The sequence below is a fragment of the Pteropus medius genome, unplaced genomic scaffold (genome assembly GCF_902729225.1).
Source record: "Pteropus medius unplaced genomic scaffold, Ma_sr-lr_union100, whole genome shotgun sequence".
Taxonomy (NCBI): Eukaryota; Metazoa; Chordata; class Mammalia; order Chiroptera; family Pteropodidae; genus Pteropus; species Pteropus medius.
Window position 1 is genome coordinate 1 of NW_024340647.1, and position 23,799 is coordinate 23,799.

Genomic DNA, 23,799 nt, shown 5'->3' on the forward strand with positions numbered 1-23,799 from the left:
TTTCCCCTCCCCAGGTGTGGGCAACGGCTCTTAGCAATCCCGGCAGAAATCTCCGTTCTGCAGGTGACCTCGTGGCCTGGGTGCAGGGCTGGTCAGCAGGCTGCAGTCTCTGAACGGAGCTCGATTTAACATCTTAGTTCTCTTGCTTCTTCCCTACATTACTCCGAAAACAATTCGTTCACTTGAGGTGTATGTTAATCGCTTGGGAATCAGACTGACCAAGTGACTCCAAAAGTCCTCATTCCCCGACCGTGTGAATGTCAGTGTTCGCAGTGCTTCCACTTGCACGTGATGTGACTTTTGTCAATGAACCCATGTGGTAGCCTAGAAGTTTCAGTGATCTTTTGAAAGTCCTCCACATATCACTGGATGTTAATACGAGGAAGGGTCATCCCTTTACAGATGAAGAAACTTAGATGCGCAGACAAAGAGCCATTTTGTCAATTCAGTGACAGCTCAATTTAAAAATTATTTAGTGGCTAAAGGGTCACACTCCCCTATGTCTGTCTCATCAGTGGTACTCTCCTATGTCTAATCTTTGGTAGTGAGTAGGACACAGCTGCCACACCCTTTGTCTGGAATTCAGAGTGTGATCAGCCCACAGATCGCTGGCTAGATCAACTGCAGTCGTCTGCACACGTACAGTTGTTGAAAACCAGTCTCTGAAATTCCAGTTCTCCAAACTGACATGACATTCTTGTCATGTCAGTGACAGGCACATTTATCTGATGATTTCAAAAGAAACTAAGAAAATGAATTATTCTCACTGTACTTCCTTTTGAAAAGACACCTGATTGATTCAGCTCTTTCTCCATAAGAACTAAGAGTCGTTGCATTTTAGGAGGAGTGTCATTGACCCAAGTGTAATCACGATTGTGTCAGGTCCATTGCAAACAACAGAAATCGAGACTCGGGGCACCTGGGGCAAAAAGGAGTTTGTTGGAAGGCTGTTGGGGGCCTGCAGAGTTGGCGGGAGGTTGACAGCTGGAGGCAGCGTGGAGGCCAGGACATGGGGGCCCCGCAGCAGGCAGTCTCTCAGCCGGAACAGGAACTGTCTGGCCTGGTGCTGCCGCTGTGAGATGAGTGACCTCCAGCCAGTCACCTGCTTGTTCAAGTCCTACATTTCCGGGCCGTCTGCTTGGCTGAGCTCGGCTCACATGCCCACTGGCTGTACTGGGGACAGGTGGGAAGGCCCGACCGCCTGGGGGCTGATGTAGTGTGTGGCCTTCGCTAAGGGTTACACTCCCACCAAAAGTAGAGGGAGAAAGTATAAAATGAGTAAAGGATAGAGATGGAGTCTGGGTTCCTTTTCCCTGTAAGATATTTGGTAGCAACAGCATCTTTCGTTTCTATTTTAAGAATGATTTTAGGTGCGTTCAAATCTCATTTGATCCCCACAAAACTCTGAGCCGAGGATGTCTGGATGGTGGCAGTCCCCGGACCCATCGCAGGTCTTCCACCTTATGATCCAGTGGGTTTGCCACCCTGCGTTCGGCCCGGTCTGTCTGAGTTTGGGCTGCTTTTTCTCACAGGTTACATAAGGACAGGCTCAATCTTTCTGGCCCAGACTCAGGACCGACTGATCTCCCTGAAGCGCATCAACTCAAGGCTGAAGTACGTATGAGACTAGAAGCCTGTCCTGGCTTTACTGTCACACTGACCTCTGCCAGAGGGCCAGTGAATGTCATTGTTCCCCTGTGTTCTGTGGCAGCGTTATAGGCATCCCTTCTGAGATCATTTCCCTCAAGAGAGTGGCCGAGCTTCACCCTCTCCTCAACGTGCACGACCTGGTGGGGGCCATGCACGTCCCCGAGGATGCCGTGGTGTCCTCCGCCGATGTGGCTCTTGCCCTGGCAAGTGCTGCCTCCCAAAACGGTAAGCAGGTTTTAGGTTAGGAAGGAAGGTGGTTGTCCAACAAAGTGTCTCATAATAGGCAGTGACACCAACTCAGCTTCCGTTTTGATCACTGGCTCTTACCATCTTTGTTTTAATTGAGTATCTGTTAAGAAATATTTTTCCTCAAGGCCACGTTATCTTCACTAAAGTTCTAAGGAAATGCTTTTAGTACCGATTAGTGCACTTCAGACTTCAGGGATTCCTTTCCCCCACGGGACTCCAGAAGCAAGCTGCAGGGTTAGAACACGCCTCGGGGATTTGACCCACAGCTTGGATCATGTCCTGGCGTTGGAACGAAACGGGGGAAGACACGGCAGTGTCCGTGGTGCTGTGCCCTCGGGTGAACCATCATGTCGTGGTTAGAGCAGTAGCATCAGAGGCGCCCTGTTTGCCTTTTCCTCCCCTGCCCCTGTTCTGATTGCTGAAATCTGTGCTCTAAAGTTGGTGTGTAAATCGGCCTGCCATTTTCAGTCTTGGGAAAGTCCCATTTTCAGTCTCAGGATGTGGGTCCTAGGAGTTGTCTGTCTTTTAAAATGAAAGCACCGGCCTGGCCTTTTCGGTGTTTTTTATGAGCTGAGAATCTTAATCTGGAACGTCAGAGGATGGACGCGTCAACCTTTTCTTTACCTGATGCAGGTGTTCAGATCTATGACCGGACGAGTATTCTTCACGTGATGGTCAAAAAAGGGCAAGTTACTGGCGTGGAGACAGATAAAGGACAGATCGAATGCCAGTACTTTGTCAACTGTGCTGGTCAGGTAGGTTAGCAGCAACAGTGGCTCAGACTTTCTTATTTATCACCGGGAATTTTCTGGTGTAGAGACATAAGATTTTACAGTGACAGACAAACAGATGTCAGGGAACACACTGTTTCTTGTGTGGACTGGAAAACTGAGAGTTCTTGTACTCCAGTCAGAATCCTGGACTGTTCCTGGACTAGAGCTGCGGTGGCCCTTTCCTTCCCCCACCTGGGGGCGCTGGTGCTCTCCTGTCAGGGAGTGGTTGGGCACTGACATAAATCCTTTAAATTGGGTCTTTCTATGGTGTTTCTTTTTATTCTATAACCTAGCGAATAAAGTATTAGGTTATTTATTATGTCAGGAGCAAGGATTCAGTTTCCAGAATACTAAACTGCTGCTACTTTTAAGGCAAAGTGGTCCTTCAGCCACTCTACAATCTTAAGGTGATCGGGGAATACTTTTTTCATGAAGTCATTTATGATTCGTTTTTGGGATTTGTAGTCGATGCCAAGCATTTTATCAGAAGGCCTCATTTGCTCCCTTTGAGCTCTTTTTACTAGTTGGTAAATCTGTCTTCCTTTGATCTAAAAGTAAGTTCATGGTTTAAAAAGTATAGTGTTGCTCCTCATCCAAATCATTGCAGGCTGAAACCTGGCTTCCCACACCTGACATGTAGGACACAAGCCACTTGAAATTAAAGTCTTTCAAGCGGCCGAACTTGTTTGTCTTTCTGTTCCTCTTCCACCCACAAATCAACCTGTCCATTTGTAGTGGGCATACGAGCTGGGTCTGTCCAACGAGGAGCCGATTAGTATCCCGTTACATGCCTGCGAACACTTCTACCTTCTGACTCGCCCCTTGGAGACCCCTCTGCAGAGCAACACACCAAGTGAGGATCTGCACTTTATTTTTAATCCTGTTTCCTTGCCACTGTACTGTCCTCTGAAAAGGAAGACCTTCTGCTAAGTACAGACTACCTGAGTCTTTTCTAGAGGATGTCATAGGGAGGTGGACCCAATTCAAACTTCTTTAAGAACTCTTTATGAAAAGATGGCCAAAATGGGCATTCTACTTAAGCAATTTTTCTGTTTGTTCTTTTGTAAGCTGATTGTAGTCCCAGAGTTCTTATTTGAGAATATTTGGAATGTAACCTGGAATTTTTGACTTGAATGCTATACATTTTAGAAATGTTAGAGGTAAGCTATAATCTCAGGATATTCAGCGACCCTCAGTAGGGTGGGAGAGGATCTGATATCACTTTGAAGGTCTTAATCCTTAGAATGGGCTCAGCAGTCCTTTTTCTTAGACTGTATGTGGCACTGTGGCAGTTACGGAGTTTGCTTGTGGGGATTAGTCAGAGCTTCTGGATATGACAGGGATAATCAGAGAAATAGTCTTCACTGTAACTCTGAGAATGGGGAGCCTCCCCCATGACCTAGAAGTATATTTTAAAGCTAATGAATGCCTGCATTTATTAGATGCTATTTCATTGATAAAGCCAATAGCGGGTGCTTTTGCTTTCCTTTTTTCTGTTTAGAAAGCTGGCTTACCTCTAAATTCTGTTTTTCTCTCCTATTTCCCACACCCTTGTCATTTCTCTTCCTCAGCTGTTGTGGATGCTGATGGAAGAATTTATATTCGGAACTGGCAGGGTGGCATCTTGTCTGGGGGCTTTGAGAAGACCCCGAAACCAATTTTCACTGAGGGCAAGAACCAGCTGGAGATTCAGAATCTACAGGAAGACTGGGATCACTTTGGTGTGTGAACCGGATAAGAACAATAATGTCCTATATTTGTCTAAGATGTTACATTTTTCAAAGCATTTTTAAGAATAGCACCTAATTTGATATTTGTAACAGCCCCATGTGGAGGTCCTAGAAGGCAGGCTACAGAGTCCGCCCAGTCTCAGGACATAGTTACTGCTAGCAGATTCAGGGAACTACATCTTGGTTACCTAACTTATCCACCTAAAATCGCTGCTGAAATTTTAGGCTGGGAGGAAACCTTTTCTTAGGATTTCATATAAGACTGAAGAAATTTTTAGAATTGTTTTGTTAATGTGGTCTTTTACTCAATTTAAAAGTAATTTTTTTTATTGAATAGTTAATAGTCACCTGGTTCCAAATTCAAAAGCTGTGAAAAGGTCTATAATGAAGAGTGTCCTTCCCTCCCTTAATAAACTTTTTAAAAATAAACTTATCGTGGGGATCTTCACACTTTTCAAAGTGGAGAAATGGCGTAAGGAAACCCGTGTTCCCCCAGCCAGCTGCAGTTGGTGTCTTGTTACCAGTGTCCCACCGGATTCCTCCCAGATGAAGGACGTCCTTTAAACAGGCTGAGCCTCTGTCTTTCGCAGCTGTTCTGACTCAGGAGACCCCGCCCTTTCATTGCATCGCTCTTGCTCTTGGGCTCCAGGTCGGAGCTTTTCCACGAAGGCCGAGCCCTCTGATGTCCTTACCTGTAGCCACATGGGCCACTGCTCTTCCGTTGCTCCTTTCCTTTCTAAAGAGTGTCGTCTTTCCCAGTCTTCATGCCAAGCACTTCGCAGGTGTGCCCATGATTCCACCACGGTTTCTGCTTGGCAGTAAACGGCCCAGTAGGCTCTTTGTAGAGAACCTCTTCCAAGAGTTTTTATGAAAGGACAGGGCGTAGCAAAGTATAAGGAGCTGAAGGTTTAATTCCCGGAAGCTGAGGACTCTGGGTCTGCTTTTATTGCTCAGAGCCCCTGTTGAGTTCCCTCCTGCGCAGGATGCCGGAATTGGAGACTCTGGAGATCGTGAAGTTGGTGAACTGCCCGGAGACCTTCACCCCAGACATGAGGTGCATCATGGGCGAGTCTCCTTTGGTACAGGGCTACTTCGTTCTGGCGGGAATGAACTCTGCTGGACTTTCGTTTGGTGGAGGAGCCGGAAAGTAAGTCTTTCACCCTCAGACTCAGCTTGCTGGGCTACTTTCTTTCTAGAATTATTTGTTGTTAACATACAAGATTAAGTGTATTACGTACCATAAGAAGAAGGTACATGTAATTTGAGAGTTGTCCCCTTCACAGCAATCACCATGGGAGGCTCTCTTGATCTTCATAAAATGTCACTGCGCAGAGTGTTCTTGGAACTCCTTTTTTGGAGTTAGCCACTGAGCATGTGGGATGGATGTTCTTGTGTACCCTTTCAGTCGTAAGAAATATGAGTCCTTTAAGTGTATATTTGAATTTGAAAACGTCCAAGTGTGTTGAGTGAGACAGATGATCATGCCGAGTATTATAAGTTTTCATTTTTTATTAGTTACTAATAAAAAACAAGCCAGCCACGAAAGGACAAATACTGTGTGATTCCACTTGTATACTTAGAGTAGTCCGATTCATAAAGACACACAGTAGAAAGGTGCTTGCCAGGGGCAGTGGGGAGGAATGGAGAGTGACTGCTTAACGGAAAAAGAATTTCAGTTTGGGAAGATAAAGAGTTCTAGAGATGGTAGTGGTGATGGTCACATAACAGTGTGAATGTACTTAATGCCACTCAACTGTACACTCGAAAATGGTTATGATAGTCAATTTGTGTTATGTGCATTTCCACAATTAAAATAAATATTTTTAATTAATGGGGGCATTTTTCTTGGGTGACTTGTAGAATGGCTCTTAAAACAGTTATCGAAGTAGTTACCAGGAGTGTTTGGAGCAGAGATGCAGTTAGATAACTGTATAACCACCCGAAGTGACTGTTTTATAGGAAAAAAAATTCCATAGGAATTATAAATGAATACATTTGTATATATATTTTAGTTTTACTTCTTCATAGATGTGCCTGTGTCTTAAACTTTCTAGAGAATCTTATTAGAGCTAGAATCCTCATAGTGGTCTTGTGAGAGCAGTAGATGGGTCCAGAAATGTTAAGGAAATTTCTCAGAATTGCTCTACCAGCTCCTGATAAGATAGGATCTTTGATTCGGTTTTGGATTCCTGGTACAGTGCTGACTATCACCCCTGAGGCCCAACAGCTTCCTCTCATCTAAATAGGTACCTCGCTGAATGGATGGTGCACGGTTATCCCTCAGAAAACGTCTGGGAATTGGACTTGAAACGTTTTGGAGCCCTACAGAGCAGCCGGACCTTTTTGCGCCACCGGGTCATGGAAGTGATGCGTAAGTGAAGCCTTATCCCGATGCACCCAGTTGCAGGTGTCTTACTTGGGCCGATTCTGTCATTCAGATGGCTAGATTTTTCCTCAGTTCTTTAGTAACCGCTTCAAGTTGGACTTCTGATGTTTGACCGTTTTCAGGCTTGTGTTGGAGGCATTATATCCCATGCGGTATTTATGGAGCGTTTTCTTTCGTATATTGTACCTTGTTTACTTCACAGGACAGGAAAGTAGAGCAGGTCTTACAGGTGGTAATTCCTGTTCAACTCTGCAGCGGCTTCTTGTATGTGCCCAGCATTGCCCGCTTTCCACTGTGCCTGAAAGATCCTCTGTCAGAGGGAATGCTCGCGCTCCCCACTTGGTCTTTGAGATCATGGTTTGCTTGCCAGGGCAGAGAATTTGCCAAGTTATTCTCAAAGCTTCAAGCTTCTCTGAGTGATTTTTTGTCATCAACCCATTATACACTGGCAGACTAGAAAACCACTTCTCATGTAAATGCAAAACATACATTCCTGCTCTTGTTCTTGCTCCCCTCCAACTCTGAAGGACTGGCCTCTTCATTTGAATATAACTTGCTACTCTGCCTTGTCTCTGATTTATTTCCCGGTAAGACCTTAGAGACAGCTTTTGTATTAGGAATTGAACCAAATCAGATTGTGATTTCATTTTTCCTATACTGAAGAATTACTTAGACTTTGCCAGAATATATCTAAATATTTTGGGCATATTTGTGCTCAGGATAATGTTTCTGCACTGGCTGTGACCACTGTTCTTGATTAAGAGTGACTGCTGTGTAGTAGCCGGAGGTCTCCTTCATGGTGAGCACTGGGGTGACCTTTAACGCCTGCATGCTCACTTTTGGCCTGTATCTGCGGGAGACACAGGACCTGGCAGCAGTGTGCGTAACTGCTAAGCTTCTTTATTTTTAAAGTATTTTGGTTAAAATGTTCAACTATCACAAATCTAGATTTTCCCATCCGTAGTTACTTTAGAACCTGTGCAAATCATTATTGAGCTTGAGTTCTCTTTGATTATATGAAAGATTATATGGCGGCCTTCTCTGATTCTCATAAAATAGAAATTGCAGGCATGATATATTGTGACAGTCTGACAGACTGTCACAATATAAGGAATCCAGTGTGGCTTCCTTCTCTCTAATCTCCCACCCTCCCCCACTACCCTGAAGTACCTCTGTATAGAATAGTGTGAGGTCAGGTCTTCTCTTTGGAAGGGATTAGAGATCATACTCTTTCTGGCTATTTTTACTCATTGCTGTTGCAGATTGGACATTAGGAGAAATGAACTGACCTTATGTCACTGGGACAGTACTAGGCAATCTGTCAGATTTCAGAGTCACCAAAGCAAGGTATGCTGTGTGCCCTTTCACTTTAGAAATGGGTTAAATATTAGAGAGGAAATGTCCATACAGTTCTGAGGTCCCAACAACACAGGTACTATAAAGAACTAAGTGCCATTTTTTCACATTTTGTAACCATTTGTGACCTACTTAGATATAACCTTCATCTCTGCTCTGGAGTTTAGCAAAGTTTAGAACTGTAAACTTTCTGCCATTGGGACAGTAGCCGTGAACAGAAACCTAGAGTCGTTATGTGACTCATAGCTATGTACGGAGGGACGATACCAGCTCTTGCAATATTATTCTTTCTTGTGGAGCATGCCTGCTGTACTGGGTACCATTTGGAATAGTAGGCTCTATTAGCCTGGAAATGGTCTTTTGAATAGGCGCAACTCCAGAGCCTAGTGGATGTTAGATGTTCAGCTCTGTGGCTTGGGCATTCATGCTCTTATCTGTTCTAGCTCTGCTGTGTGATCTGAAGGTTCCTCGTTGGGACTTCCAGACAGGGAGGCAGCTGCGCACATCTCCTCTCTATGACCGGCTGGATGCACAAGGAGCCAGGTGGATGGAGAAACACGGATTCGAGAGGCCAAAGTACTTTGTGCCACCAGGCAAGGGTAAAAAGGCACACTCTCAGTTTTGTTCTTTTTTTTTTTTTTTGCTCTGAGAATAAATAAAATTTATTTTTAAATGTATACAGCTAGACTGTGTTCCTGGAAGAATAAACGATAAAAACCTCTTATACTACATTGAACTGGGAGACTCCTCAGTATAAATCCCCTCCTTTTCTCTCTCTTGTTTTTTTCTGTTCTGCAGACCTCCTGGCATTAGAGCAGAGCAAGACTTTTTATAAGCCAGATTGGTTTGAAATTGTGGAGTCTGAAGTCAAGTGCTGTAAGGAAGCTGTGTGTGTCATTGACATGTCCTCTTTCACAAAGTTTGAAATAACAGTAAGTATTTCAGAACCAACAAAACAGACTAGGAAACTTTACATATTTACATTTTTTTCATCTGTCACTTCAAAACTGATTCTGTAAGAACTCTGCTTTATTTTAATGTCATCTTTATTACATTTTTCTAAATTTTTAGCTCTTTGTTTCTGGTTTTTAATCTGCTTACATAGGCTCATTTATTAGAATCCATAGCTAGCTTCCTCTGGAGCTTCTTGCAGTGGTCTGAATCTGCAAATATTGTTGCATGAGTACTAGCTAACTGATTTTTTTCAGCAACTCACATTGCTCATCAGGCCGTGTTACCCAGCCAAATGCTCTTGTGCTCTCTCTGCTTGGTTCCTTAACCCCACAGTCCACTGGAGATCAAGCATTAGAAATTCTACAGTACCTTTTCTCCAATGACCTTGACGTGCCCGTGGGCCACATCGTACATACTGGCATGCTCAATGAGGGAGGAGGATATGAAAATGACTGCAGCATAGCGCGCCTGAACAAGCGCAGGTGAGGTCGACCGCCGCCCCGCTCTGCTCCCGCCTGTGCACTGGTTCCTCAGGGTGCAACAGAGCAACGCACCCAGCCCTCTTCCAGGAAACCATAACTATACCAAGGATAAAACCATTTCATTAATTCATGGTCAGTTCACTAGTAGTCTGTTGCAGAAAGAAATCACCAGGGAAAAAACTCACTAGATTCTGTAAAACTTGATACAGAAAAATTAGTTACCCTAATAGGAGAAGACGCCTTCTCTTTTATTAGTAGGTCTGTGTAATTTCTTGGCAGTAGCAGGAAGCTAGAATATTCCATTTGTCCTTACGTGGTATATCCTAGAATTATGTGCTACTGGCCCTCTCTGAAAGCTAAGAGCGCATTTGCCAGCATTATAATCATTGCTTTAAAACCAGCTGAGAACTTGATTGTTTTCTGATTCTTTTTCTGCTGCCTGGTTTTGATTACTTTTGGGTCTCACTTCCAGTTTCTTCATGATTTCTCCAACTGACCAGCAGGTCCACTGTTGGGCCTGGCTTAAGAAACACATGCCGGAAGACAGCAACCTGCTTCTGGAGGATGTCACCTGGAAATACACTGGTAAGGTGGCCAGCAGATCCAGATTTGTCTTCTCCATTTGCCTTTGTTATATCTGGCATTCAAAAGTGAGTGTCAGAATTAGAAGCCCTGGAAGAAGCTCTCTGGTCTTAGAAAATTGATCTCGAATACTTCCTCAAGTTTTATAAGTAAAGCGTGGAATAAGTTAGTGCTTCAGTTTCTGTTTTGTTCACCGCTGTGCTCCCTACAGCCAGCATATAGGAGTGCAAATAGTTTTGAACGAATGAGTAAATCATTTTAAAAGTATTTTTATATTTATTACCCAAGTATTATTTTCTTCCAAACCACCCCCCTTTTTAATGAGTGAATATTTTTTACAGATGACTTAAATTTCCTGGTTATCTCAGCAGTTTTGTTGGGGGAGCAGCCCTTCTCTTCTGTCAGCCCATTCCAGGTCTAACCCCTTCCTCGCTCCCCTTAACTGACTCCTGCCCCTCACCCCACCAGGCCCTCATTCTCAATTCGTAGCAGCAAATATGACTAACTTCTTGCTACCAGATTGGCAAACTACTGAATCTCACTGAACCAAAGCTGTTTTCAGCCCACGTGAGGATAGTTGTTATGTAATTAGCACAAGCTTCTGTTACAAATATAACAGACTCTGGGGTGGTTGAGTACCTTTCCTGGTCCTGATTTGGGATTGCGGCTTTTTCTATCATGTAGCTATCATGGGAAGAGGAGGGGAATTGTGAGGGGAATTGTGACTGGCCCTGGAAGTGGGATCCTGCCCCACTGGCCAGGACTTGGTCTCATGATCCTATATAACTAACGGAGGCTACACTAGCCAGGCTCATGCCAGCAGTCAGCTGAATTTAGCAGGCCTGTCAGGAGAGGTGTATTGGCCGGAATAAGGGTGTGCTGCCCATCCTTGCATTGTCTAAGCAAAGGCATGCTTTTCATGATCTCGCCACCCAGGCCTGGCCATACGTGAGCAAGTCCAAAACAGACCTTTACTGGTGGCTCAGCTGTTCTCCTGGAGTAGCCAGACATTTCTTGTTCTTTTCTGTTTAGCTCTCAATCTGATTGGTCCTCGAGCTGTGGATGTGCTGTCCGAACTGTCTTATGCCCCTATGACTCCAGACCACTTCCCAAGTCTCTTTTGCAAGGTGGGTGCTATTAAAGTTCTAGTTTTTAAGTAGGCAGAGAATACTTCTTTTATACAGATGGCAATTACATGTTCTTACTATGGCATTAACACCCACAATATGTGTTCTGACTTTTATTAAGCAGAGTGACAGAATAAATTCATTTCTTGATTTTTTACTCTTCATGGGCTCCTTATTTAATAAGCCTTAGGATATCTTTGAAGTGGATTTAACTTCTCCGAATATCAGTTCTGTATATTTACTATTTTCTGTAGCAGTAGATTAAAATTTTAAATTATAGGATTATGACACTGATGTCAAAAAAAAAGCCAGTCAAGGCCAGGTCCCTTCTCTCCACGCAGTGCTTCCTCTCTTTCATACACAGAGTAACTTGTATGTAGCATCTTCGGGTAAGAAATGGTTTAGGTAAAACCCTAAACAACTTATATAATTTTCTTTCTTATACTTGACAATGATAGCTGAGTAAAACAAATTGGAACTGAATAAAAGAAATGATAACTGAATACTCTCTAGCAAGTGGCCGAACAGAGGTCCAAACAGACGTTTTGTCAACCTGTAACAAGCAGCCTGGGGACAGTTACTGATGGAAGCTCTTTGAGGTTCAAACCAAAGTTGAGATCCGCCTACTAATCGCTTTTACAGTTCCCCTTTTTTTCCACAGCAGAGTGAAAACAACAGAAAAGTCACTGTTAGCCATTAGCAGACTCCTTCACAGGATTTCCTTTGCTTCTGGAAGGCGTGATCCACATGCGTGTCTGCAGAGTACCACATGATATTGGGCTTCCTGTGGAAACTCTGCTTTAGCGCCACCTGGGACTTAGCACTTTACTTTGTTGGAATCACTATTGAGTCAGAGCCCGTTAATTAACGGAGCTGCTGTGAACAGGGTTTGACCATTAGAAGCCTGGTCTCTGACCCCAGGGTAGCAGGTAAGCTGTGATCTCTAGGCATCAGGCATCTTTTGTGGGTAGTGCCCAGGACTTGCCTGCCGAGTTCCCCAGAGAAGACATTTGCCTGACCTTCATTGCTCCTGATACCCCTGACTAAAACAAATCTTAAGCAGGACTCAGCAAAAAGAAATTCCATGCTTGGCAAAGACTTTGCCTCTGCTTCCCACCAGCAGCTTGGGAAGCACTCCTAAAACGATGGTACTCGTGAGAAGAGATACTGTAAATGAGGCTGCGCTGCGTTCCTGATGACCTCAGTACCTCAAAACAGACCATTTTGAGGATGAAATTCTTTCATTCATTGGTCTCTCCTTTAGGGTCAAACAAAGGAAGCAGAGCTGACAAGGGGCCTACCTCAGGCATTCCTTTAACAAACACGTGGAGTGTGCCCACTGCCCTTGAGGGGTTTTGATGCTGACTGTCTCCCTTTGTTCCCACAGGAGATGAGTGTGGGCTATGCCAATGGGATCCGGGTGATGAGCATGACTCACACAGGAGAGCCGGGCTTCATGCTTTACATCCCCATAGAGGTGAGGAGCAGGGAGGATGGTGTGTTGGCTGTCCCCCACCTGCTGAGCACATCCGATGGGGCCTTGGTAATTGAGTAGGCTGTGGTATTAGTTATTTTCTGAATAGATAATATATTCACATGGTTTAAAATACTTAGTGCCACCTGACCAGTTCCTACCAACCACCACCAGTTTTTTTATATTAGTTTTTAATATGTCATGTCAGAGATTTTGTGCATATGGAAGCAAGTTCAAAGACATAGTCTTAACCCTTTCTTTAGAAACACAGACAGAAGCACATTGTTCGTCATCTTGATTTTTCTTAATTTATCTTAGAAATCTTCCCCTAGGAATACATAAAGAGACCTTCCTCTTTCTTTTTTCCTTTATTTTTTTTAACAGTGGTGTAGTATTCCATCATATAGTTGAATCATAATTTAACCAGTCTGATACTAACAGACATTTATGGTGTTTCTGTCCTTTGCTATTATAAAGAATTCTGCAGTGTACAAGAGTGTGTTTTTCCTTACTGCAAGTACCAACACATGGAGTTGTCAAACTTTAGGCTGATAGGTGCGAAACAGTTTGTCAGTACAGCTTTAATTTCCCTTGTGTTTGAAATTGAGCTATTTTTCAGAATCCACCTCTAATTAAAGCCCATCTACAGGGCCTACACAGTCCTGCCTCCTGAATCTACACCCATTCTCTTCTGATCTTATCTGACATGTCTCTGAACATGCCTGACTGCTTCTGCCTCAGGTCTTTTACACTTGCCTTTCCTCTTCCCTCGGCGTGTCTTCCTCCCACATTCGTACTCCCAGACTCACAGCCGTACCTCCCTCAAGTCTTTATCCACATGTCACCTTCCTGATGCGACCTGAACGTTGCAGCCCCGCCCCCTCCCAGTCCCTCTGTCTTCCTTCTCTGTTTTATTTTGTAGCATAATGCTTACCACCTAGGAAAACATTTTATTTTGTTCATTAGATTACCCATTTAGATATAAGTTCCCTGAGGGCAGGGATATTTGTCTGTTTTAACTTTTAGAGCCCCAGCACCTAGAGGAGTACTTGACACGCAGTAAAAGAATGAATGTTCTGGTCACATCCTTTGTTCGTTTTTGTATTATTGGCCTTTTAAACCAATTTCTAGGCATTCTCTGGAACAGACAGTCCTTGCTCTTAAGTTGTAATTTTTTTTCTAGTTTGCCGTTTGTCTTTTGATTTGTTGTGTTTTTAGGATTTTTAAAATTTAATTTTTATCTGGAAAAAATGTTTCATATGTTGCAGAAAAAAAAATTTAATGTAGTTTGATCAGTCTTTTTTTTTTTTTTGGCCTCTAGAATTTGATATGTAGAAGGGCCTTCTTCACTCCAGGGCTATAAAATTTTTCATTTTCTTCTGGTGCTTTTATAGGTTGTGTAGTTGTTGTTTATGGGTTTGTTTTTTTAGTATTTAAATGCTCCATCCTTTGTGTCCCTTGGTGAACTTTATATGAATCAATTTTTTTTCTACATGGGTAATCAGTTAATGTGAGTCTACCTTTATCAGGTAGTAAATTCCTACATGTATTTGGATTTACTTCTGGACTGTTTTACGCTGTTCTCTTGGTCTACCTATTCATTATCTAGAATTGCACTTTTAATTACTGATTCTTTATTATATATCTTAATATCCAGAAGTATTCATCCTTCCTCATAGCTTGGAAAATTCTAGAAAAGAAAAAAATTCCTATTTCCTTATTTTTCCTTTATAAACTATATATTCATATAGTTAAAATAACACTACTTTTGAGATCATTACATTTATAAATTAGGGAGAATTGACATTCTTATGATGTGTTGAATCTTACACCCTAATTATACCTTTTATTTTTCAAGTTTCTGTGACCTTCAGAGGTATTTTGAAGTTTTCCTTATATAGATGTTTTACATTTCTTAAGTTTATTTGAATATTTTGTTGTTACTATTGTGAATGGGAAGAGTCTTTATTCTGTTACCTTCTAAGTGATTATGATTTATGAAAGCTATGTTCTTCTGTATATTCTTTAACCTAATTCCTTACTAAATTATTTTTTTAGTTGATTCTCTGGAATTTCCAGGGTTCAATCTTATCATATACAAATAGTAAGTTTTTCTTATTTTTAACAAGTTTTATTCATATAAATTTCTTGCCCTGTCCAGTTGTGACATGTAGCAGTAATCGTAGGCATCCTTGTCCTGTTCTTGACATTAGTTATATTACTCATAATATTAGGTTTTCTTTTAATTATTAATGAAGCACAAATTTATCAGCCTATGAAATTTCATTTGCTTTTCCACGATCAGAAATATTATAACAATAGCAAGATGGAGTATTCACGATTTAAGAGTTGATAAAAATGTAGTTGTTTGCCTGCACAGACAGGGATTAATTCTGAAGTGCCATTCGGTCATTCAGGTGTTACACCTGGGTGCCCGTGTCATTGACTGGCCAAACTCCATCAGGAAAGGGAGGCTCTGTGGCTCTAGCAGTTTCATTACTCAGAGGCCCTGGTTTCTTCTGCCTTCTGATTTTCCTGGACCGGTCCCACTCTTGTGATTTTTTCCATGAGGTAATCTGTGCCATGCCTGGGTTCTTTTCAAGCTGGCTTTTGTCCTCAAGAAGCTAATACTCGTCTCTGAGGCGATGTCTTCCAGAATCTAGTGGCAGACAGATTGTTTTGTTCACACGAAATCCCCAGCATTTAGTGAGAAGCTTGAGTACATGGCAGGGCCCCACTGTCCTTTTGCTCTTCTCATCTAGCCCTAGACTCGTCACCTGCTTTAAATCTTTCCCCCTTTGCCTTCCTCTTAAGTAGAATATTCAGCTGGGACAGAAAGGTGCCGAACCTCCCAGAGAGGCTCTTAATTATTCTCCTTTCCTCGCCAGTCCAGGCGTTTCACGCACACAGGCCACAGGCCGCGTGTTCCCTCAGTCGTTTCAATTCCCCTTTCCCACTTTTAAAGTCATCTTGACCACAGTTCAGTAGATTCGTGTTCAGCTGCAGCAGTGCCATCTACAGAGCAACATACACTGCTAGGATAAAGAATTATAATACCAATGAAGCTTAAATAATACCAATAATTCCTTTCATACATCACTGTATTAAGTTTAAAGTGTGTAACATAATGGACTGACTTACATGTATTGTGAAATGATTACCACAAGTTAGCATCCATTATCTTATACTATAGTAAAAACAAAGTGAAAAAAAATTTTTTCCATATGATGACAACTCTTAGGATTTACTCTCTCAAATTTCCTGTATATCATACGGCATCGTTAGCTACAGCCATCATGTTGTATGTCCCATCACTAACACTTAGTTATGACTGCAAGTTTTATCTTTTGACCACTTTCTTCTAATGCCACCTCCCTACACTTTCCACTCTGATAACCACAAATCTGATCTGTTTTTCTGTTTGTTTGTTTGTTTTGATTTGTCATATAAGTGAGATCATACAGTATTTTGTTTTTCTGATTTATTTCTGTGTTGTCTTGAGTTTTATAGATTTTCAAACAATGTAGTCTTTTGTTGGGCTTAGACTTAACAGTATGTTCACATAAGGACTGACTATTTTGCTTTCAATTTGGAAAGCTTTCTGTTAATATATGATACTTACATGTTTCTGGAACCAAGAGAAGAACAGTGTGAGAGGCCGGATGTCGTGGGCTGCTGTTAGAAGAGCCCGGCTTTCCTAGCTCCTCCATGACTCGTTCTGGGTCTCTCGATATGCCATAATCTGTGTGAAAAATCAGATGTGCACACACATCTGGAGTGACGCGTAACACATTTCATAGCATGAGCCCGCGCAAAAGGGAAGGACAGCGTTGGGGAATTGGGGAGAGAACAAAGCCAGAACTAGAACAAAGCCGGTGGAGGATGACGGGGCAATCTGGAAAGCACTTCCGGGACTGGTCATTTCCTGGGTGGTGAGAGTGCTTCTATGAGTTATTATTCACTGATTGCTACATATAGTGCATAGGCCACTCTTCTCGACATTCTAGAAACGTGAAAAAGTATGGATGCTGCTTTCATGGAGCTAAGTCTTGGTTAAGGGTGACCCCAGTTCATTACTGCTGGGCTGGAGAACTCATCCTGAGAATTTTATACAACCCTCTCCTCCAGCCAGGTTAAAAGTGTCAGCACCAGGCACCGCAGACATGCTCCATGCTGAATCTGAAGGCCCGCCGCTTATTAACCTCTCTTCTCTCCTCCTAGTACGCCCTGCACGTGTACAATGAAGTGATGAGTGTTGGGCAGAAATACGGAATCCGGAATGCTGGGTATTATGCTCTTCGTAGTCTCCGAATTGAGAAGTTTTTTGCCTTCTGGGGTCAGGATTTAAATACCCTCACCACCCCGCTGGAATGTGGACGCGAGTCTCGGGTGAAGTTAGAGAAGGTACCGTGTCTGTCCGTCTACTTCCTGAGCGGGGAATCTGCACTAGAGCAGGAAGAAGAGCTGATGTGGAAGCAAAAGTGTGAGAGTATTGAGACCTCGGGGGTGGCATCGGGCGGACAGTGACGATTAGGGTGTCCTTAGAATGAAAAGTGTCTCTAAAAAAAATTTGAAAAAGTTTATCTAGGGGATAAAACATCCTAATATGAAACAGTAACTGGATAACACTTGCTCTCTTTTAGAATGAGTGCTCTCTGGTCAGTTCTGAGTTGATTATGGTGATACATTAATGTGCCCTCTTTTAGAATGAGTGCTCTCTGGTCAGTTCTGAGTTGATTATGGTGATACATTAATGTGCCACGATTATTTGTACAAATCAGTCACCTTACATTCAACTGCCTAATTTTTTCTTTTGAAAGTAATATAGTAACGTGATTTTTTAAAAAAATCACATTTCAAGAGGATGTTCGGTGAAGTCTCTTTTCCACCTCTGAACCCCACCCATCTCATTGCCCCCTCTGCCAGAAAAAGTACTTTGTCTCTCCTTTTAAAGAGCTTCAGTGAAGTGCAAACAGATGAGCGTATAATTTCCTCTGGCCACTTTTTTTTTAACGTAGATGGTTGGATACTACACACTTGCTCTAATGCTCCTTGCTTTTTTCACTTAAAACAGCAATCACTCCCTATTTGTACAGTAGATCTACAGTATTCTTTTTTTAGCAATTATAACTATTTTTTCTCTGGTACAAAAATAATGAATACTCATTTTGGAAAATGGAAAAATATACAGAAGAAAATTAAAAGAATTTTATCTAATCAGAGGTAATATTTTACTCTGCTCTTGTTTTTGTACATGTGCATATATTGAATACATTGAATACAGATATATATGCCTAGATTTTGTCGGGATTATATAAAAACATTGTTTAAAAAATTCTAACAAGTATTTGTATTGATTTTTCTTCCTAAATATTTTTGCTCTATGTGGTTTTGTGGTGGAAATCTGTTTATAAAATAGGAAAAAGAAAAATGAGTACCTGTGTTGTTGCAAACATTCTCTGAATGTGTCTTATATTCACACAGTGGGAAACAGTTTCCCCAAAGCTTGCAGGAGTGTGGGGGAAGAGCACTGCGTTCCACTGCGGTGACACCAGGGGACCCTTACCATGTGCCCGCATGCTGAGTCAGAGTGTAGACGCTGTCTCAGTGCTGCTCTTCTTTCCTAGGGGATGGATTTCATCGGTCGAGAGGCCCTGCTGCAGCAGAAGCAGAATGGGGTGTACAAACGCCTCACTATGTTCATCCTGGATGACCACAACACAGACCTGGACCTCTGGCCTTGGTGGGGAGAACCCATTTACCGAAACGGGCAGTATGTTGGTAAGACCACCAGCAGTGCCTATAGCTACACTCTGGAGCGGCACGTTTGCCTGGGCTTCGTGCACAATTTCTCCGAGGATACTGGGGAAGAGCAGGTGGTGACAGCAGATTTCATCAACCGCGGCGAGTATGAGATTGACATCGCGGGACATCGGTTCCAGGCCAAGGCCAAGCTCTACCCGGTTGCCTCCCTCTTCACCCATAGGCGCCGAAAGGATGACATGGAGCTAAGTGACTTGCACGGGAAATAATGCTAGGCAGTCTCACCTCCTTCCTGTCTTAGGAGCTTCTCTCTTGATATTGTCCCTCTTCCTGGTTTAACCGTTGCCTTCTGGCTCTTAAACTTTTTGCTTTGCAACCTCTCTTGTCCTTCCATCTTCTCCTCCCTTTGTAGTTCCCCATCTCCTGATACTCATTATGGGCCATCTGTCCCATCCCTCCACCCGATTCCTGTGGTGAGAGGAAGCATATCTGATAGGCGGGACAGCAGCAGGCTCCACTTGTGGAAGTAGGTTATGGTGACAGTCTGATTTCACATGCTGTGTCTCGAAGCAGAGGAAGCTGGTGGTGTGCCGGCCTCAGGGAGAGTGCACCTCTGTGGGACTGTCTTCTTGAGTAACCTGTTAACTGTGGTGGGTTGCTGTATGTTTGATACAGCCCTGTGGGAGTTTGTGCCTTTCAGCAGCTCATGCTCCTGTTCCACTGTGCTGGGCTGGCACCCTGATACCTCTAGCACGACTACGACCATCTACCTCATTGATGAGGGGCATTAGTGGATGTTACCTGGTCTATAGCAGAGAAAAAATAGTTAACCTGGCACCATCCCCGCACTCCTACAGAACCAGGTCCCAGTTCTCAGTAGGGCCAGGGCCACCTGCCTATGATTGTCTTCATCTCTCGTTAATCTCTGATGAGGGGTTTGTTTAGCTAAATAAACAAGCCACAGTATTTGAAAGGGGAAAACCAGGTTGCCTTTTGTGTTGCTTCTCCCAGCTGAAAGGGTCTGACCTCAGAAAGGACCAACACTAAACAATGCTGAGTGTTCTTCTTTAAAACAGTGCTGCTTTTCTTCCAGCTACACAAAGTTCAGTCACCCCATTTTGATTTTCCTCATCAATTCAGCCTCACCTGTCTCTGTAGCAACAGGCCCACTAGCTCAGCAAACATTTCTCTCCCTGTAGGAAAGGGAGGGGCAGGCTGTCCTGATCGAGTAAGCAAACCTTGCTGGCCATGCTGACTTCAAGACAGCTACTGGGATCCCAAGTTCCGCTTCCTCTGGCACAGAACAGATAGATCCACATGGGTGACCCATGCGAGTCCAGAGTTCTGAGTGTGGAGGGCATGCGTTACATGCACCTCGCAGACTGCTTTCCGTCCTTTCCCTATCAAGCCATCTGTCCGTATCCTCTAGAATAGAAAGTGACTTGGGGCCCCCAGGAGGGCTCTGCACAATTCGATGGTGTCTGTTTTCTAAGGGTGACACTTGCATATCACAGACTGTGCTATCCATCCCAACACTTAACTTTCCCTTGCACATACGCTGCCCTAATCTGATTTTTTAAAGTGCAAACTGCTGTTAAGAGATTTTAGCTAATTAAACTTACTGTAGCCTTTGTTGTCTTGGTATCTTAGAAGCATTAGCTCTGATAGGTCCACAAATATATTAAAGAAGATCCTCTCACTTTAATAGAGTAATTTAAAATTCTCAAGTGAGCATTTGGCATTTGTTACCCAAGCAGATGGGCTTCTTTTAGACATTTCTTGCCATTTCCCTAGCCAGACCACACTTAGTTGATTTATTAAGGGAGCATGTGATTAGAATTGTTGGGGGGCTTCCTCATTTTGGTGCAAATGCATATTTAACCAGCTGAGAGATGTTGCTTTTAGGCAGGGAGCAGTGTCACCCAGCTGGAGAGCAGAGCAGTGAACAGCAACTGTGACGGCCTCGCAGAAAACAGCACTTGGCCAATGCCAGTGTTATGAGCAGGGAGCCAGCTACTCCAGAAAGATGGACATAGGTGGTAGAGCTAAAGGTATCCCACGCTCGGCACCATTCCAAAGTCATCTTTGTAACTGCAAATTTACTTGGGATTGAATCTAGAAGAAATTCTAGGGCTATGCATAAATTTCATGTCTGTAGGCAGGGGACACACTCCTAAGACTGGTGAGATGGCACTCGTCTGGGGCACCACTTACTTACTGGGGGCCCCGAAGCATTTATCGCTTGGCACTTTAAAGTTCATCCTTGAAGTCTCTTGGTTCATTCATATAGAAGCAGTGTGAATCTAGTAGTTTTCTGAAGGAGGTGACTCCCTCTTCTCACATAACTGACAATCAGAACATCTCATTCATGTGTCATTTCCATCTCTTGGGCAGTGGGCTCACAAGTGTTTGCCTTGTGAAACAACTCACCTCTCTCTAAAGATTCCAAGGTGTTCTGGACTCTTGTAACTGGGTGGCTAGACTTCAGTTTTACGTGGTGGGTTTTCTCACTGAAGTGATCTGTCACCTCTTGTGCTGTCTTGGGAGGGGGGTTCTGCATGCTTCTGCTGTCCTGTCAGCATATTCAACTGAAGAATCTTTTTGAACCTAGAAACACAAAGTGTGTGAACCTCAACAGATGAGACTCAGGGTTGCGAGTCTCCTATGGGCCTTCTCCCTGGAAATATCTCAGCCCCTAGTTACTTATGCCACATGTGAATCCTGTTTCTTGGCACTGCCACGGTTGTTTGACTTTCACTGAAGCTTGCATCAGAAAGATTTCCTGTCCACAATGTCACTGAAGTCAGAAAAGCTCTAATTCAAAAAGTGTTAAGAGCCAAACGGGACCGAAACTACCCCCTTGGGTAGCCCGTTTATGTCCTTTAACTTACGTTGCAGTCACATACACTGCACAGGCAGGACAGGCTCTAGGAAAGAAGTGAAAACTACATTTCTAGTGTTCTGGGGAGTCCCTGTACCCCCAGATGTGAGCTGCTGTTCAGGCTATGGACTCAGATCCCATTTCTGCAGGAGTAGAGCACACTCTCTCGTCAGGGGGCGTGATGTCCCTGGATTCTATAACCTTGTGCAGACCAAGAGTTTTCCTGTGTCCCTTCTTTCCTAGGCTGTTCTTTCCAAGAAAGTAAAATGTACAAAATAACACTTCCGTTTCCTCCATTACCCGCCTACGCAGTATTAATCTCCCCTACCACCTGCGGGGCAGGAGTGGTAGCTGCTTTATAAAAGTGGTTTGGCATTCCTGAAGAGATGACTCAGCGCCTTGACTTCTGGCTCCTGGACACATTTGCTGGCATGAGTGAGTCTTCACTCTTTCAGAACTTGAGGCAGATAAACGGGAATCTTCTATGACCTGTGGTCTTGGTTCTGACCCTGGAAGCCCGGGTCCTAGCAGAAAAACTGAACTGGTTTGCTGTCAGAAGTGAGCTACAGGTTTCACTTTTCGCTCTTTGTTGCTTCTTGGCCAGTAGTCAGCAAGGATCCTCTTCAGTATCTCAGATAGAGAGTTGGTCGACAGTGCGTAATACTGAAGAATAACCTCTTTTCATTTTCTTGCTGCACACTCTCCCTTTCCTCCCAGTCTTTCACAAACTTTGACAGAAGCAGCATTTTATTAATGGGAAATTTTCAATTTTTTAGTTTATCAATAGGAGAAATTGTGAGAAAAGAATGTCCATCTCACATGTCCCTTGCAGGTACAGGGAGTCAGGAGAAGCACAGCTGAGTGGAAGATGTGGTAGTTGAAGCAGATGTTCTAGGGCAGATGAAGTACATGTTGCAGGCATTACCCGCAGTGACCGGCGGTGAGCTGTGACCGGGCCGTGGGCCTGCCCGTCAGCGTCTCCTCCGCCTTCACGTTCAGGTGCTGAGTTGTAAGGCTCCTTCACGGTAAGGGGCTCGCATTCGCAGTCCCTCATCACTACAGATGCACTATTTTTCAGGGGGACTGAGTATTTTTATATGTCTTTGCCTTCTCTTTGTCCATTAAACACCAGTTGTTCTTTATATGATTCTTGACTTCTCTGAGCAGTGTCTGCATTCCTTGGAGAATTACACATTTCTCATGGGCCATTTATCTCATTTAGATGCAGCTATTTTTATCCTTTGAAACCTTCTGCCTTCTCCTTTTTCTGTCTCTCAAGGACAGAAATGACAAGAGGTGGGGCGGATATTTTTAGCATGTTTCAAAATCTCTATGCCAGGAATTCCTTGCACACCGAGAACTGGCGCTCAGAGCACCCCCTTTCTCCACGCCGGGTTCTCGTGCCTTAAACCCCAGAACGTCACTTGGTGGGTGGAGAGAGGAAGGACAACAAAGAAACTAACTCCATTTCAGTGTGAGGGTTCCCATCACCCCTCGTTTCAATGAAGGGTTTTCTAGCTGGACAGTTCACACCTTACTCTCTGGCCAACTACTGGGACGTATCAAAGCGCCACTGTAATTACTGTAAAGTGCTATAACTCGTTATTTGCATTTGTAAATGTGCAGTCCTGTTCAGTCCTTTTCTGTCCCTGTGTAAAGTTAACATGTGGTCCTGAAGACGGTCAATGCACTTAGGTGAATGGGACCTTTTGTCAAGAGCCCTGATGCTTTAGGCACACAGGGTGACCGAGCATTTCTGCCCTCCGTGCACACAGTATTAACACTGTGCATGGTTTTCCGATCAAGCCAGATTCCACTTGTGATTTTTGTGTGTGTGTGTGTTACCTGGTTTGTTAATGAATAAACGGACATTTTAATTGCTCTTGCCATTTCTGCTTGTGAAATATTCTTCAGCAGTGGTAACCCAGTATGTGTTTGCCATCACAAAAGACACAGTACATAACTATACCAGTCTTACCAAAGTGTAAAAAAGAATTTGGAAACTGCGGTAAAGTAGTGCCAGGCACCATGTTACTGTCCATGCTGAGGTGGCCTGGCTGGGGAGAGACGGCCTCCATTCCTCCTTGTGAATTTACTAAGGCTGACATTGGATCTGACATCCTATATTACAGCTGACTTCATAGTAAGAACCTGGGATTTGACTTATTGCTGATGTACCTTATGAGCCCTGTCTATGTGGGAAACAGGAGTGTTTGCATTCCTGGTCACGTGTGAGGGAGAGAAGGACATTATCTGAGAGAAGCAGTCAGGGATCCTTTGCAATACTAAGCTTTCACCCACAGATTTAGTCACTGGACTTTTTTATCCAACTACTTTTTGAGCTACTACATCCAGGAATCCATAATGTAGGCTAATGTTTCTATAACAATCT

General features: G+C 43.5%; 2 protein-coding genes across 10 annotated transcripts in view; one reads left to right on the top strand and one right to left on the bottom strand.

The window, feature by feature from the left end:
• The first annotated feature begins 1,408 nt into the window (after window positions 1–1,408).
• Window positions 1,409–23,296, top strand: PDPR (pyruvate dehydrogenase phosphatase regulatory subunit). Of its 4 annotated transcripts, XM_039841603.1 has the most exons (15): window positions 1,409–1,614; window positions 1,712–1,875; window positions 2,533–2,654; window positions 3,408–3,525; window positions 4,244–4,393; window positions 5,357–5,549; window positions 6,649–6,773; window positions 8,588–8,743; window positions 8,943–9,076; window positions 9,432–9,580; window positions 10,053–10,165; window positions 11,195–11,289; window positions 12,677–12,766; window positions 16,985–17,167; window positions 18,391–23,296. In XM_039841603.1, the coding sequence occupies exons 1-15, from the start codon at window positions 1,424–1,426 to the stop codon at window positions 18,793–18,795; spliced, it is 2,388 nt and encodes a 795-aa protein (XP_039697537.1). In that variant the 5' UTR covers window positions 1,409–1,423; the 3' UTR covers window positions 18,796–23,296. The 4 variants fall into 4 exon arrangements, with proteins under 4 accessions (XP_039697537.1, XP_039698111.1, XP_039698767.1 ...); XM_039842177.1 differs by lacking the exon at window positions 3,408–3,525 and having other exon boundaries at window positions 1,476–1,614; XM_039842833.1 differs by lacking the exons at window positions 1,409–1,614; window positions 3,408–3,525; window positions 4,244–4,393 and having other exon boundaries at window positions 1,644–1,875.
• LOC120587344 (pyruvate dehydrogenase phosphatase regulatory subunit, mitochondrial-like) overlaps window positions 13,849–23,799 on the bottom strand; it is a 30,368-nt gene continuing 20,417 nt past the window's right edge. The window contains exons 8-10 of one of the 6 annotated variants that reach the window (XR_005649526.1): window positions 18,330–18,386; window positions 16,386–16,505; window positions 13,849–15,798 (exon numbers count right to left, since the gene is read on the bottom strand). Coding sequence is in view for 3 of the 6 variants with exons in the window: in XM_039845142.1 (XP_039701076.1) it covers window positions 17,118–17,322 (205 nt within the window). In the remaining 3 variants the exon portion in view is untranslated. Of the gene's footprint in view, window positions 15,799–16,385; window positions 16,506–17,082; window positions 17,323–17,473; window positions 18,387–23,799 lie in introns of those variants that run through there. The other 5 variants (XR_005649073.1, XR_005649004.1, XM_039845142.1 and 2 more) reach the window with 5 other exon arrangements.

Bases quoted from the DNA above. Each gene is read 5' to 3' on its own strand.
- PDPR (XM_039841603.1), top strand. From the start codon at position 1,424: ATGGTGGCAGTCCCCGGACCCATCGCAGGTCTTCCACCTTATGATCCA. The intron at 1,876-2,532 runs GTAAGCAGGTTT...TACCTGATGCAG, and splicing joins AAGTGCTGCCTCCCAAAACG to GTGTTCAGATCTATGACCGG. The intron at 12,767-16,984 runs GTGAGGAGCAGG...CTCTCCTCCTAG, and splicing joins TGCTTTACATCCCCATAGAG to TACGCCCTGCACGTGTACAA.